The sequence below is a fragment of the Schistocerca cancellata genome, chromosome 2 (assembly GCF_023864275.1).
Source record: "Schistocerca cancellata isolate TAMUIC-IGC-003103 chromosome 2, iqSchCanc2.1, whole genome shotgun sequence".
NCBI classification, from domain to species: domain Eukaryota; kingdom Metazoa; phylum Arthropoda; class Insecta; order Orthoptera; family Acrididae; genus Schistocerca; species Schistocerca cancellata.
The window spans coordinates 285,158,688-285,176,437 of NC_064627.1; the positions used below are offsets into that span (position 1 = coordinate 285,158,688).

A 17,750-nucleotide genomic window follows, 5' to 3' on the forward strand; every position below is an offset into this window, starting at 1 on the left:
TCGCAGGTTCGAATCCTGCCTCGGGCATGGATGTGTGTGATGTCCTTAGGTTAATTAGGTTTAAGTAGTCCTAAGTTCTAGGGGACTGACGACCTCAGATGTTAAGTCCCGTAGTGCTCAGAGCCATTTGAAACATTTTTGAAGGCGTCCTATCCCAGTGGATACTTTTGTCGAGCTTGCTGTTGCTGTAAGTTACTATTCAGCACGTGCCCTGGGCAGTTCTATTCCTCGTGCAGTGTCACGAGCATTGTAAATCCCATGGTCAACAGTACGGAATGTTTTGTGGTCTATTTTACGCTGGCAACCCCAAACCATCCAGACGGTGTAGCAATTGAAATCTTATGAATCACATGATCCGCAGCAACGTTTTAAATTTGCGCTTTGGTTTTTGGGACATATCGAAGTTAGACATGTGCCCGGGCAATATTTTATGGAGTGACAAGGCACATTTTACGTTACGGGTTGCAGTGAGTAGACGGAATTGCCGAATTTGAGGTACTATTAAATCGCACGTTATGCATGAAGAGCCACTGCATTCGACGTATGTGACTGTCTGACGTGAATATACAAGCACCTTCACTCTCGGTCTTTCCTTCTTCGAAGAGAATACAGCCAGTGGGCCTGTCAGGTGCACCGTGAAGTCAACACGTTATCGAGACCTCCTTGTATAGCATATGATGCCTGCTTTGAAAGAGCTCAACTATGTATAAACCACTGTTTTCATGCAAGATGGGGCATCACGTCATGTCCCTTGCCCAGTGAAAGATCTGATTAATGCAACCTTCTACTAATGTGTTACCTCCAAACGTTTCCCAGATGCCTGGGCTGCCATGTCACATGATCTACACTCCTGTGACGTTTGGCTCTGGGAGTACCTAAAAGAATTCGTTTAGTAGGGCTATATTAGATCTCTATGTGATATGAAGGCTAATAAAAGGAACATGTTACTCCGATCCCACTGCAACTGCAGCCTACAACTGTTGATCACGTCGTTTCACGGATGTAGCATCTGATCGTCGTCGCCATTGCTCATAATGAACAGACTGTGTAAGTGGTAGTTAATAATAAAATAAACATTACGCTTTTCTCACTTGTTAACTTTTTTTGCCCACATCCCGTACCTAATTCATTACATATGGAAACATTTCTATCTGTTTTTCTTCTTTTTACAGCGCCAGATTTGCACCTGGTGATCAAAATTGGAACTATTTTTTTCTACTGTAAATCGATTCCTTATTAACACATTAGAATATTTACAGATGATCACAGCCCACACTGGACCTCTATGAGCAGCCACATTTTAATGATTGAGGCCACAGTCATTAAATGTTTATAAGCACCCTTATCTGTACAAGCCTGCCATCCACAAGTGACCAATATGTCTCTGTTTATAATGATTACTTACTCATTCGTATGAGACAACAGCAGTTAAGACGCGAAGGCACGTCCTCTCTAAAATCTCAGAACGCTCAAGGATAATTCCGTTGATGGTATTCTTTGGTATTCCACTCTCTGTTCTTGACCTCCATGGTCACCTACGTCACACTTACGAAGTCTGTCAGGTGTGATACTCATGTGCAGACAAAAAATTATTACAATTTTAGAAAAAAATGGATGATTTATTCAGGGGGAAGACCTTCACAAATCGAACAAGTCAATAACGCGTTAGTCTTCCTCTGGAGTGACCAGTGTAACTTGGTGTAGTGTTTTCTCTCCTCAACTCTGGTGGTCCATGCTGAGTTAAGTCAACTCCAAGTTACTGCCTCGCTGTCGTGGTATCGAGAGCTGTCACCCCTGGAAAGCACATACTGTACATTCCAGCTGTATCGGTTGTAAGCCACTGCCTAAACGTTCTGGCACTTTCTCGCACTAGAGCAGTATCTGCTGTCCTGTCAGTAAAATCTAGGCCACTCGTTCCTGGACCGATAGCAAAATTTGCTACGTCCTGGTCTCTCGTTGTAAGATGAAGAAACGGGGCCACCGTGGTGAAATATTGCGAAAGAATTTGTAATTTACCAGTTATATTCCACAGAGCACAGATATGAACTCTACAGAGATTCCATTAGCGACTTTTCTTCAGTTAAAAAGTTTTCGATGGTGCTGAGCATAGTAGTAACAGCATTTTATGAAATAATACACCGCCATTTGACTGCATATTTTACCCGCTTTGAGCTGACTTCACCAGATATGACGTGTTGATGGTATAAGAACTTGTAGCATTGTACTCGATAATGGCCTAAAAACCGAAATACAGACTGTACAGAAGAAAAATGCAGTAATACACAGTCAAGTGGCAGTGTGTCCTTTCAAGAAAATTTCCTTAGGTGTTTGACTCGTGACATAACGTTGACGGACGTCACAGTTCAACTATTAAACAATATTGCATGCTCTTCATGTCTGCCTCCTTTCATTCATTGACAACTGCGAGATTTCAGAATGTCAGTGGTCTTAATATTGTCAGTTACTTTACAGTGAGTGCGAACGAACTATAATACACAAAAATTAAACTCAGCGTTTTACAGCTGTGAAACGAAACTGCTTCTTCAAGTTGTAGACATGCTAGTCAGGAGACGTCCGCTGTTCCAAGACCTGAACACAGGTCCAACGTTTATTCCGCTTACACTGAACCATGTCAATCCATATTAATGAATGTCAACTCAGTGTCGTCATAGAAACATTTTTTCCGTTTATAAACACTTTTCCGTGGGTTACTTCTTATGAAACATTTAGTATGAGATGAAGCAACTTCTGTAATAATGATGTGAGTTACTGTTGAAGGCTTGAGGAAGCTTCAAGTTTATTTTGTTTTATTTATTTCATCAAAGGACCATCTCATGATTATATAGGAGCTGTCACGGTAATATACTAAAAATAAATAGCTCACAATTAAGTAAATACACACAAAATACGCAAGGACGAGTTTTAAGGACTTTATTTTTATATTCATACCGTTCTCTGTTTCATCAACCTGAGATCTGTACGGGTCTCTGGCAACGAGACCATACCGTAGGCATACCTCAACATCAAATCTATTCGTGTAAACTGCAGACGTAAACCTACAGCACTTTAAGGGAAGTTAACTATCAACTTTAGAATCACTTCTCGTTCGTGTAATTGTGTTTTTTGTGTTGGGGTACGTATATAAATGTTTATCCGAGATCTAGGATGCCACCAGATGATCGGTGTAGGAAATTTGTGACATTCTTGAAGACCAACATCCGATACGTAACGAACTTTCTGAGACTACGCACTATTTCCGATGTTTTCCAAATACATCCAACACCTTATTGCTGAGCAGAAGTAGAAATTCAAGGGCATTATAGTCTCACTGAAATCAACATTCAGGAATGGTCAAACTTCGTTGCGCCTAACCGTCACTGATATAGTTTCCAAAACTTTAGTTCGCCACTCTGAGCGGGATCTGATATCACAATTCAATGACTGGAGAGGTTCAGCTTGCCCACTGTTGAAAACCATTTCAACGATCTCACGTAAAGAACAATTGGTGGACGAAGGATTTCACGGCATAGAAACACAGACTAATAAAAACGTAACTTGGTAAAGGAAGCAGAAAATAAGGTGAGAAGGTGGAGAAATATTTGGAAAAACTGCATAGTTGCCCAGAAAAAATTGCCTCATCTGAAAATCAAGATGAGGAGTAAGAAGATTTGGGTGATTCAACATGCTTTTCTGAATTTTAAAAATCTAGGCACGTATTCTGAAGAAAAGTGTCTAAGTATTGATGAAATTACCAGCGGAAATAATGCGGCAACAGGACAAAAGGGAGAGCAAAAACTATACAAGCTCATATTCACCCAAGCGACGAATTTCCACCAGACTTGGAATACACTATAATTATTGCAATTCCAAAGTGACCAAGAGAGGATAGATGTAAAACTGCCGCACAATAAGCGAAAATCGCATTGATCTAAACTACTCCTACTTCATCGAATAATGGAAGGTAAAACCAAAGTAGATTAGGAGGAGACCAGCTTGGTTTAAGGAAAGTAGGGACAGTTGAGAAGCAATTTTAGCTTTGCGTTTAATTATAGGGAGCAAATAAAGGAAAAACAAGGAAACATAAAATACGTTTGTGTACCTCTAGAAGTTCTTTCATAATGTGTAGTGAAACAGAATGTTTTCATTTGTCAAGCAGCTACAGGAATAACAGCTTAATCCACTCACTTAATGCGAAAGAGTCTGCAGTAGTCAGAGGTCAGTCAGGTATTGAATACGACATTGAAAACAGATTATACATTTAATGAATGTTTTGGTCTTAGTTAAGTATCAGACAAAAGTGATGTGAATAATTATAGAGGCATAGTCTTACTTCGGACTGCATACAAAGTTCTATCAGCCTGTCTTCTTCAAAGAGCACAAGAGCATCTGGAAATAAAAACAGTTGGATACCTAGGTGGATTTCGCCTCAGTAGATCCTGCACAGAACAAATTTTAAATCCAAAATCCGTGCTAAAATCCAAAGCAGTCAGAAACCAATAATTTGCACGTTTGTTGACTTTAAAAAGCCATACAAGTGGCTGACAAGCACTTTTTGATATCGTTGAAGAACAACGGTTGGATCCAAAAACCCTTAACCTCATTAAAGAAACATTGACCGATACTCCCTACAACATGAAACTCATGGTTGAAATATTCGAGCCCTTTCTGGTCAAAACTGGCGTCCGACAAGGTGATGGTCTGTCTCCTCTCCTATTCAGCCTTGTACTGGACAAGGTCGTCCGCGAATGGGAAAAGAAATTGAAGAATAAAAACTACTGGAAACGTATGCAGATGGGGCGAGTCAAGGATGACATAAGAATTTCATATTTAGCTTTTGCTGACGACTTATCTTTACTTAGCGGATGATGAATAACAGAAATCGAACAAGTTGAAACCCTTAAAGAATGTACAGAGAAAGTTGCTCTGCAAATGTCTTTCCTAAAGTCTGAGTTCATCGCCACAAAAACTGACACCCAAAACTTGACTACAAAATACGGTCATATCAATAAAGTTCCACATTTTAAATACTTAGGTGAAGTCCTTGAACCTACGGAACGAGAAAAAATAGCACAAAACATTCGCCTCCAAAAACTAAAGAGAGCCTATGGAAGGAATTACAAGGTGTACAATAAAAAATGCTTGTCCAAAAACACTCAAATGAGGCACTACAATAAAGTATTAAGACCTGAAGTCATGTATGGCAGTGAATCCCTGACAGTCCACATAAAAGGTGACCTAGAAAACTTATGAAAGGAAGGACGTAAAATCATCAGAAAGATACTAGGGCCAAAGCAACTGGAAGAAGGCTATAGGTTACAATCTCTTCAAACAACTGAGAAACTGAAGATACTAGGGCCAAATAAAACAGAAGAGGGATGTAGACTACAATCTCATCAAACAACTGAGATATTGTACAATCTTGCAGTAGACATTAGCAAAAGGTGATTAAAATTTTACGCGCACGTCTTTAGGCTTCTAAAAAAAAGGACCTACGAAGAGCCCAGATAAACTATTCATATATTTTGGACAGAAACGTATTTAAGCAGACAGTTGGCACATGGGAAGTTAAGTCAGGGAACGAAGCTCCGAAGAAAGCAGGAACAAAATGGACACAGGAAAGGAAGAGAACCCCTGCAGAAAAAATGAGAGCAATATGGAAAAAAAGGAAGAAGAATGAAGAAGCTTTGCGATATCCAACACGGTCTGATCGCACATAATAATAATAATAATAATAATAATAACAATAATAATAATAATAACCCCCGTGGAGGCCCGGGAAAAGAATAGGCCTCCGGTATGTTCTGCCAGTCGTAAAAGGTGACGAAAAGAACAAACCACTAATAGGGCTAACCCCTCTTTTAGTGTGATTACTTGGTTCAGGACAGAACTAAAGAAGCCTCGGACAAGCGCCGTCATGGTCGGGGACGACGCTTGAATCCTATGCCCGCCCACCATGGTAACGACACTGCTAGCCAACTGGAAAATGATTTAAATCCAAATAGAGGTGTTTTGCAGGATACGCTTCCTGCAACCACCCTAGAAGGAAAACAAAGACAGAGGATGAGGTGGTCAGATGAAGTTAATCGACGCCTCATGTTCTGTTATTACCAAGCAACAAACCTAGGAACCAACACAACTGGATACAGATCACAAGTATACACAACATTTATTACCAGATACCCAGAATTAAAATTTTTAACAGAACAACGACTAGCTGATCAGATCCGTGTAATAATAAAAAATAACAGGATACCCCAGTCAGAATTAGAAAACATCAAACAACAAGTGCAACAAATACTGGAACAAAATAATGTGCAATCAGAAGAAGAAGAAAATACAGTAATGGACTCAAACATCCCAGAGCAAACAAACAAAGACCAACACGCATCAATTAAACAATCAGATGAAAACGAAATCTTAAGACAGCCACCAGAACAAGCACAAATAGAACACGAAGAGACACACGTGTTAGATATAGAAGAGAAATTTCAGCTGACATATATAGAATACAAAGACACAAATACAGACATTAGACCATTCTTGCATAGACCGCCAAATAACCCACAAGTCGAAACAACAATAAAAACTATCAACACAATCATACACAACAAAATAAATGAAAACACAACTATGGAAGAGTTACAACTACTGGTTTATATAGGAGCACTCACTACACTAAATATACACACTAGGCAGAGATCAGAACAAACCAACACACAGAAGAAACCCACAAAACCAGCATGGCAACACAGGCTACAGATCAGAATAGAAAAACTGAGAAAAGACATCAGACAGCTAACACAATTTATAAGAAATGAAATATCAGACAAAAAACGAAAAAGGTTAGGTAAAATCTCACAACAAGAAGCAATAGAGCAATTAGATGAAAAAAGCAGAAATTGCAAGCATTGGCCAAACGACTTAGAAGATACAAAAAAAGTGAAAATAGAAGGAAACAAAACCAAACATTCAACACAAACCAAAAGAGTTTTTACCAAACAATGGATAACACACACATTAAAATAGACAATCCACCAAACATAACAGAAATGGAACACTTCTGGAGAAACATATGGTCAAACCCGGTACAACATAACAGGCATGCACGGTGGATACAAGCAGAAACAGACGCATACAAGATGATACCACAAGTGCCTGAAGTGATAATTTTGCAACATGAAGTCACCCGAGCAATTAATTCTACACACAATTGGAAAGCCCCTGGAAATGATAAAATAGCAAATTACTGGCTAAAGAAGTTCACCTCAACACATTCACATCTAACTAAATTATTTAACAGTTACATTGCAGACCCATACACATTCCCTGATACACTTGCACATGGAATAACCTATCTGAAACCAAAAGATCAAGCAGACACAGCAAACCCAGCTAAATATCGCCCCATAACATGCCTACCAACAATATACAAAATATTAACTTCAGTCATCACACAGAAATTAATGACACATATAACACAGAACAAAATTACAAATGAAGAACAAAAAGGCTGCTGCAAAGGAGCATGAGGATGTAAAGAGCAACTGATAATAGATACAGAGGTGACATATCAAGCTAAAATTAAACAAAGGTCCCTACACTATGCATACATTGATTACCAAAAAGCCTTTGATAGTGTACCCCACTCATGGTTACTACAGATATTGGAAATATACAAAGTAGATCCTAAATTGATACAGTTTCTAAACACAGTAATGAAAAACTGGAGAACCACACTTAATATCCAAACAAATTCAGATAACATCACATCACAGCCAATACAGATTAAGCATGGAATATACCAAGGAGACTCATTAAGTCCTTTCTGGTTCTGTCTTGCTCTGAACCCACTATCCAACATGCTAAATAATACAAATTATGGATACAATATTACTGGAACATACCCACACAAAATCACACATTTGCTATACATGGATGATCTAAAACTACTGGCAGCAATAAATCAACAACTCAACCAATTACTAAAGATAACAGAAGTATTCAGCAATGATATAAATATGGCTTTTGGAACAGACAAATGTAAGAAAAATAGCATAGTCAAGGGAAAACACACTAAACAAGAAGATTACATATTGGATAACCACAGCGACTGCATAGAAGCGATGGAAAAAACAGATGCCTATAAATATACAGACAAAAAATAGGAATAGATAATAGAAATATTAAAGAAGAACTAAAAGAAAAATATAGACAAAGACTAACAAAAATACTGAAAACAGAATTGACAGCAAGAAACAAGACAAAAGCTATAAATACTTATGCTATACCAATATTGACCTACTCATTTGGAGTAGTGAAATGGAGTGACACAGACCTAGAAGCACTCAATACACTTACACGATCACAATGCCACAAATATAGAATACATCACATACATTCAACAACAGAAAGATTCACATTAAGCAGAAAGGAAGGTGGAGGGGATTTATAGATATAAAAAATCTACATTATGGACAGGTAGACAATTTAAGAAAATTCTTTCTAGAACGAGCAGAAACTAGCAAAATACACAAAGCAATCACTCATATAAATACATCAGCTACACCATTGCAATTTCATAACCACTTCTACAACCCTTTAGATCACATAACATCAACAGATACAAAGAAAGTAAATTGGAAAAAGAAAACACTACATGGCAAGCACCCGTATCATCTAACACAGCCACACATAGATCAAGACGCATTCAACACATGGCTAAGAAAAGGCAATATATACAGTGAGACGGAAGGATTCATGATTGCAATACAGGAGCAAACAATAAACACCAGATATTACAGCAAGCATATTATTAAAGATCCCAATACCACAACAGATAAATGCAGACTTTGCAAACAACAAATAGAAACAGTAGATCACATCACAAGCGGATGTACAATACTAGCAAATACAGAATACCCCAGAAGACATGACAATGTAACAAAAATAATACATCAACAACTTGCCATAAAACATAAACTAATAAAACAACACGTTCCCACATACAAGTACACACCACAAAATGTACTGGAGAATGATGAATACAAATTATACTGGAACAGAACGATTATAACAGATAAAACAACACCACATAACAAACCTGACATCATACTAACCAATAAAAAGAAGAAATTAACACAACTAATTGAAATATCCATACCCAACACAACAAATATACAGAAGAAAACAGGAGAAAAAATTGAAAAATACATCCAACTGGCTGAGGAAGTCAAGGACATGTGGCATCAGGATAAAGTCGACATTATACCAATTATACTATCAACTACAGGAGTCATACCTCACAATATCCACCAGTACATCAATGCAATACAGCTACTACAACTACAAAAATCTGTAATTATTGATACATGTTCAATGACCCGAAAGTTCCTAAATGCAATATAACATATACCGTACAGTTAAAAGGAAGTCACGCTTGATCAAGGTCCGCGTCACTGTCCATTTTTTACCAGACATAACGTCTGAGAATAGAAAGAAATAATAATAATAAGTATACTGCCAGGAGCAAGGCCTTGCAAGGGGAATAATCTGGCTGACATACTGGCTGATATTTTTAACTGATGACCTAAATACGAGGTTCAACACATTTCAAAACTTTAAAGATCATTTGCTGCACTCGCTACGTAGGTGATCTCCCAGTAATGCTAAAAAGCAACCCAAACATCGTTGCTTTCGTACAAGCGTTCTATTTCATGCATCCCAAAATTAGCTTTCCGAATGAATTAGAGAAAAATAATTAGGTTAGCCCACTGGTTTTGACGAGCACTAAAATTAACAACAGACTACTTCGCATTTTTGTAGGACACCTACATGTGCTGATAATATTATCGGTACCACATCTTGTCACTGAGTGTAAAACTGCAGAACTTTTTTCACTTCTGTGATGTACAGTCTTGTTCACTTGTCCTTAGACAGCCGAGAAATACGCAAACAGCTATGCTTAGTGAAACAAACAGTCTTAGCGGATGGGTACATGGAAAGCCAAATAGTGCGACAGTATAATCAGATAAAGCGTAAAAGAACAATGCAAACATTTTGTATCACAGACGACAATAAAGAATAACACGAAATTTGTTCCTATGGCATACTGTGGTAAAATGTTGTAATGGATAAGGAATAATTTGAAAACATAGTAATGTTTCGAAGGTTTGGTTCATGAACAAGATAAGTAAAAACGTAATCAGATATTGGATTTTAAGGCGTACCCAGGAGCAGTTATCGAATCAGATGACAATTTAGTAATGATGAAGGATAAATTGAAATTTGAGAGAGTCGTCTGGACGAACCAGAGTGGAAGCAAGTGGGATAAGGAAAACCATGGTAAGCAGTTCAGTTGAAGAAGAGTGGATTTGTCTAAAAAGGGCAATCAGAGATGTTGCACAGACAAACATTGGTAGAAGGAAGATAACTGCGAAGAAACCTTGGGTAACACAAGAAATACTTCAGTTTATCGACGAAAGAAGAAATTATGAAAATGTTCGGGGCTAAATAAGAAAACAGAAACACAAATCACATATCAATGGAATAAATAGGAATTGTAGATAAGGCAAGGTGAAATGGCTACAGAAATAGTGCGAAAAAATTGAGAAAGAAACGATCGCCGAAGTACTGCTTTAGAAATATAGAAAAGATAGAAAAGTCAAAACAAACCACGGTGAAACCAAGGGTGGCAATATTAAGAGTGCAATGAGAATCCAACTGTTAATCACGAAACAGAGAACAGATAGACTAGAAAGAGTACATTGAAGGTCTAGTTGAGGGAGATAAATTGTGTGATGACGTGTTGGAAGGCGCAGTTGGAGTTGATATGGAAGAGATAGGGATCCAGTATTAGTCAGAATTTCAAAGAGCTATGGAAGACTTGAGATCAAATAAAGCGGAAGGGATAGATAACTTTTCATCGGAATTTATAAAGTCACAGCGGATAGTGGCACCCAAACGGCTATTCAGGTTGCTGTGTAGAATCTGCGGCAGGCGACTTAGCATCAGACTTTCGGAAAAGTATCATACACACATTTCTGACAACAGCCATAACAGGTACGTGTGAAGTCTATCGCACAGTCTGCTTAATATATCATAATCCAAGATTCTGACAAGGACAACATGCAGAAGAATGGAAAAGAAGAGGGTCTATTATACGAGGATTAATTTGGCTTTAGGGAAGGTAAATCCACCAGAGAGGCAGTCCTGACGTAGCGCTTTGTAGTGAATGCAAGAGGGAAGAAAAACCAAGTCACGTTCCTAGGATTTTTCGACCTGGAAAAAGCGTTCGACAAAGTAAAGTGGTGCAAGATGTTCGAACTATTGAAAAAAAAAAGAAAGAAAAAGAAAAGAAAAACAGGTGTAAGAACGCTGGGTAATACTCAAGAACCAGGAAGGGACAATGACATAGGTAGACAAAGAACGTAATACTGCAATTAAAAAGGGTGTAAGAAAGGAATGCTGTCATTCAGCGTGTTGTTGAATCTATACATCGAAGACCCACAACAGAAATAAGAGACATTCTCAAGAGTGGGATTAAACTGCAGGGTGTAAGGATGTCAATGATAAGATTCGCTGATGATATTGTTGTTCTATGTGAAGGCAAATAAGAATTTATGGATCTGTTGAATGGAATGAACGGTCTAATGCGTATGGGATATGGACTTGGAATAAACCGAAGATAGGCAGAAGCAACGAGAAGTAGCAGAATGGGAAGAGCGAGAACATTTAACATCAGAACTAGTGATCAAGAAGTAGACAAAGTTAAGAAATTCTCCCAGCTTTGAAGCAAAGTAGCTCATGACAGACTAAGCGAGGAGGATATAAAAAGCAGAACAAAACTAGCGAAGAGGGCGTTCCTGGCCAAAATAAATCTAATAATACGAAACATAGGTCTCCATTTGATGAAGAAATTTCTAAGAATGTACGTTTGGAGCACAGCATTCTGTGGTAGAGTATGATGGACTGTGGGAAAACTGGACCAGAAGAAGATGAAAGCGTTGAAGTATATTGCTCAGGAGAATGTTGAAAATTAGGTTGACTGATAAGGTAGAGAATGGAGTTCTCTGCAGACTCTACGAAAAGAGCTACAGCGGCGGAATTCGTTGCAGGGTGCATAAAACCAGTCATAAGACTGATGACTAAAAAAAGCAACCTTAATCCAGACTTAACTGTTTGCTCGTTTGTCATTCCATTCGTTTGAATCGTTTCTCAGAGATATTTAAATTTTTGGACCTTATTAACGTTTAAAACTGTGTATTTCGCAGCTAGTTCGTGAACTTGCAATTTGTTTGACTATCATCCGACAGATTAATGAGAAGACAAAGTAAATGGCGATAAGGTAGTGCCAGAGGGAGTGTGCGGATCCGCGCCTCCTTTATCAGTCAAGGTGTGTCCGGGTGGAGCTCGAGCTGTCGCTGCGGAGGGGAATGATGGTGACGCAGCACTTTTCCCCGACGCCGGAGGCCGGGCCTATATGAATAGAGTGGGGCCGGCCTTGGTAGTCAGTCGCATCAGGGCAGCCGACAGCAGCAGGCATGGGCATCGAGACGTACGCAGGGCGCGTCGCGCTGGTGACAGGCGCCAGCTCCGGCATCGGCGCCGCCATCACACAGGCGCTGCTCAGACGCGGCCTCACCGTCGTCGGCCTGGCCAGGAGGGTCGACAGGGTCAAGGTAGGCGTTCCCCGGAAATCACGCCTCCTGCAACCAAACCACTCAGTTCATTTCTTTCTGTACTCTCTCTCTTTCAACTACTAGGTGACACTCATTGGGCCTTTCTTACGTATTACACGCAAAATCGCCATTCCTTTGTTCTGTATATGCTCCTTCTCGTTTCATGTGCAATTTTCTCTGTCGTAGTCCTTCCAGTTCCAAGCTAGCTGTTCCAGAATACCACAGCACTTGTCCCACTGACCTATTCCCATTTTGTACAGGTTTTTACTCACGAGACAACTCCCAAAGTCTAAAAACGACTGGAAAAGGAGTAAAATGTAACGACGAGCCTAGAGCTATATCTACGGGGTAGAGAAAAGTATTGAGACTGATTTTTTTTATCTACCAAAATTTTTATTTCAAACGACAATATCGTTACCTTCAAAATAGTTCCCTTTGGCAGCTACATACCGGTGTAGTAGTCCTCATTCTTGCTTGCTGCACTGAGAAGCTTCAAGTGGTAGAGCCATTAACATGTTGGTCACATTCTTTTCATCCTCCCAAAATGACGTCCTTTGAAGATATTTTTCAAATCTGGGAGAAGAAAAAAGACACAAGGACTCAGATCAGTTGAACAGGGGGGCTGTGGAACAGCAGGCATGCTTTTTGAAATCGAAAATTCCGTCACGGAAGTGGTCGTGTGCCATGGGACATTGTCATGATCCAGCATTCACTTGTCTGCAGTGTCCAGTCTCACTCGATTGGCCGTTTTCCAGCGCTTTCAAGGACATCTTCGTAAAACGCTTGGTTGACAGTTTGTCCTGGAGGAACAAATTCCTTATGCCCAATACCCCTACTGACAAAGAAGCAAATAAGCACTGTTTTAATCTTTGATTTGCTCATTTGAGCTTTCGGTCGAGCAGATGTCTCAGTGTACCACTCCTCACTTTGCCGCTTTGTCTCAGCACTGTACTAAAAAATCCAGGACTCATCACCTGTGATCAAATGACTGAACCATTCGTGGTCATTGCAGACTTTTCAAGAAGATTAGCAAACACATTTCTTTGACTGTCCTGCTCAGTTGTGAGGTTTCTCAGTACCTTTTTGGCAAAAGCCTTTCGCAAGTGCAAATCTTTGATCAAAATTTGATGTGTGGTAAAAGTGTTTAACAGGTCACCTGTCATCCTTACTGTTAAACATCGGAATCATCTCACAAGAGCACACACGTATTTGTCGGTTTTTGAAAGTGAAGGTTTCCCTGAGCGAGGTTCATCTTCAACGTGTTCTCGGACTTGCAAAAAAGGTTTGTGCCAGTGAAGAACTTGTGCTTTTGATAAAGAATGTTCCCTATAGGCCTATTTCAACTCTTGGCAGATTTCCGAAGTTAACATAGAACTTGATGGCATATCGTTACCATAAATTCCGTTGTTCAATTTTCGAAACGCACACAAAAAAAACGCAAAACACAAAAATCACACGATGGCTGTAGGAAGCTGAAATGCCGACTGTGTGTACAAGTGCAAGGGATGAACACACTGCTCTACACAAGTAGAACAACACGGTGTTGGCAGATTGCACGCACTGTTGTCAGTCTCATTACTTTTCTTACAAATCTCATATACTCCCTGAGCGACCCTATTTTGTTTGGCGGACGATACCCCTTTCCTGTTCCAGTCGCGAATGGGGTGAGTTAAGAAGATAGTTCTTAAGCCTCCTTGTGAGCTCGGATCTCTTGAATTTTAGCTTCAGAGTTTTTAAACGAATATATTGAGGGAGAAACAATGTGTCAGTTGGTACTCCTACTAACGTACACTGTCGGAATTTTAATAATAAAACACACCTTGATGCATACATTTCGCTTGGAGCATCTGTCACTAGTGGGTTGAGCATCCTCCTGACACTTTCACGTTTACTAAATGAACCAGTGGAGAAAGTGCTGCTCTTCTTTGGACCTTCCTCATTTCCTCTATCAGTCCTATTTGGTACAGATACGTACATGAAATGTATTCGCAGTTCCGAATATGAACAACCATCAGCTGTATAAGGAAATTATGACAGTGAAAATTTTTGCTGGATCGGCACACGGACCTGGGTTTCCCACACTGCACGAGTGGTCACCTTATTCACTTTGGCTATCCATGCACGACTCATAGCTAGACACATATTTCTATATGTCGTCCTCCCTGCGTCACAGTCTATACTCATACACACATTATGTAATTCCTATACAGGGGAGGATATTTTAATTGAATGTCGCTATCTGATGCTGGCGAAAAAGTGCCTGTGTTACTAAGAACATGCATGCATGTTTGAAGGAACATTACACCGTTCTTCTCAACAATACAGGCTACATTCTTTGTGCGTGGAGTACACCTTTCAGTGTATCTCAGTCTATCATCTGCCTTAACTGCAGTTGGCTTTATGTGGGTGTTCCTCTTTAAATCAAAGCTGACGTGCACTGGCACATATTGTTTAATGAACTTGACTGCTTCCAGGGTTCGTTTTGAAATCGTGCAATCATACAATTATGGGTCTTTCCGTGTGTTTATGCTCAGTATGTTGCATTTGTGTATGTTGACGATAAACTTCCGACTCCTGCGCCAAGTGTCGATCCTCTGCACGCCTCCCTGTATTTCTCTACGCTTTTCTAGCTATTCGCCTTCTTTGTACATAACGCAATCATGCGCGAAAAACCTCATGGAACTTCTGACGATTTCCACTACGTCGAATATAGATATTCTGGAAATTAACTGTCCTTTAACAATCCCTCGGGATACACCTGAAGTTACTTTTACGTCCTACGAATTCTCTCCGTTTAGAAAAATTTGAATGACCAGCTATTAACGTCACTGACCTGTAAAGGTGCGTGTGCATGTGATAACGCCATCTGCAAGTCACAGTACTAGCCTCGCTCTTTTGTATCTCTGTACACAGTGAGAGAGAGGCTGTTACTGTGTTTGGTAGTGCAGCGCACTTACAACGGCAGCTGTTAGTGAGTGGAAACCAATGAATCGTGTGGGCGTTGGCAACTGATAAGTCAAAAGGTGCGTTGCATTTACTCACTGAGAGAGAGAAATGGAGTAGAGGATGAGTTGTTTTCATGCACATAATATGCACAATTGAAAGCGCAAAAATTCATACAGGCGCTTTGGTGAGGAATAGTGATTGTGAGACTAATGAAGATGAACGAGAAGTCCCGAAATGAGACCTCCAGCAACAAAAGGAATCACAAGGCAACGTGAATAGGCACTTTCAGTCCCATAAATACCACGACAAGTGTACTATAGAGAAGTGATGAGCGAACACTGGACAACATGAGGACTACAATAACCGCAGTTACAATTTCTTTAGGAAACTAATGGGCCGAGATAGCTGTTTTCTTTCGAAATCTAACTAGGGAGTGATTTTAGATGTCTTGTTGCGCTAAAGGCAGGATGTAGGTCCCTCCAAGGAAACGTAACACCAAAACTGAAGACTTTAAAGGAGTCTGTAAGAGCGTGGTTTGGCGCAGATAAGGACAATGGATCAAACTATCAAGTGTGGGCTGACGAAGCGGCTAGAGCTGTTCTTCCGGACGACTTCAAACCTCGATGGCATAATGTGAGTCCTTCAAAGAAGAATCTAACATTTTGTCTAGGCATATTACAGTAGACTTCGCTCGCTAATGCATGGAAGAAACCAGTATTATAATACAGACAGCATAATCATTTGCAGCAGATGAGAACATGTTTATTAAAGACGAGAACATAAGAAAGAAACGCGTTTGCAGCAGTGACCAGACTCCTTTTTTATGGACTACCGCCGCGCGAGATTAGCCGATCGGTTTCAGGCGCTGCAGTCATGGACTGTGCGGCTGGTCCCGGCGGAGGTTCGAGTCCTTCCTCGGGCATGGGTGTGTGTGTGTGTTTGTCCTTAGGATAATTTAGGTTAAGTACTGAGTAAACTTAGGGACTGAGGACCTTAGCAGTTACGTCCCATAAGATTTCACACACATTTAAACATTTGAACATATGGACTACCGTCTTCGTGAACGCTATCACACATAGTAGCAACATCTATGTTAAGGATTTAATAGTGGCTTTCACCACCCGTCTTCACTCCGTTGCCAACAACCAATTTTCTGCACTACAATACATCCTTTTATATACGTGTCAAAGTTTTCATTACTAAATTCATATTTCTTTTGTTATCACATTTGATATGTGTTAACTGTGGTCTTTAATGTTGGAGTACTGCAATGTGGATGCACCGAAAATGAAGTAGTATTCCTAGATGTTGCCCGTGTCAAGTCTGTACACTATTCCATCTGCCCGTGCTTTAATCACTCCACTGAAACTCTATATTAATACTTTGATAACGAATAAAGGAAGAACGAATAAAACAGCAACTTCTACTTTGGGAAACATGGCTCTGTCAGTACAGAATATGACGTATTGTTTCCAACAAAATTTGGATTTATGCCAAATAATAACTTAGTTATGACTTGTGACTCTGATGGCCATTATTGACGGTAATGTGTTTCTGCAGCGATCTGTGCTGATATAGTGCAAAGTGGCATTGTACACCAATGCGGAGAAAAAAAATGGTTCAAATGGCTCTGAGCACTATGGGACTTAACTGCTGTGGTCATCAGTCCCATAGAACTTAGAACTACTTAAACCTAACTAACCTAAGGACATCACACACATCCATGCCCGAGGCAGGATTCGAACCTGCGACTGTGGCGGTCACGCGGCTCCAGACTGCAGCGCCTAGAACCGCATGGCAACTCCGGCCGGCACCAATGCGGAGAGTCATAGACAACTGACTTTCATGGATGGTAGGGGAGGTACAACTCCGAATTTTAAAACGTGTCATTCGAATGTGTTAGATTCCCTTTGCAAGTGAATTCTTTCCCCTACGTGTTCACTTATTACATCACCTGTGCTCTTCATTTTTAACTCCCATCAGTGATGCTGTATTTAAAATATTACCACAATCTTTTCCTTTGGATTTTTCCCCATGATCTCAGTTTTATTATGCAGTACTGTGCCCTCGTCGTACAGTATTAATAACTTCTTTGTCAGTTTAACCTGTACATTCGATGCAAGAAAG

The 17,750-nt window shown here is 39.9% G+C and overlaps 1 protein-coding gene across 1 annotated transcript in view; it reads left to right on the forward strand.

The window, feature by feature from the left end:
• Positions 1-12,498: 12,498 nt before the first annotated feature.
• The window catches only part of LOC126161630 (farnesol dehydrogenase-like), a 42,220-nt gene continuing 36,968 nt past the window's right edge, over positions 12,499-17,750 (forward strand). The window contains exon 1 of the mRNA XM_049917589.1: positions 12,499-12,677. Within this exon, the coding sequence (XP_049773546.1) occupies positions 12,540-12,677 (138 nt within the window). The 5' untranslated portion in view covers positions 12,499-12,539. The remainder of the gene's footprint in view (positions 12,678-17,750) is intronic.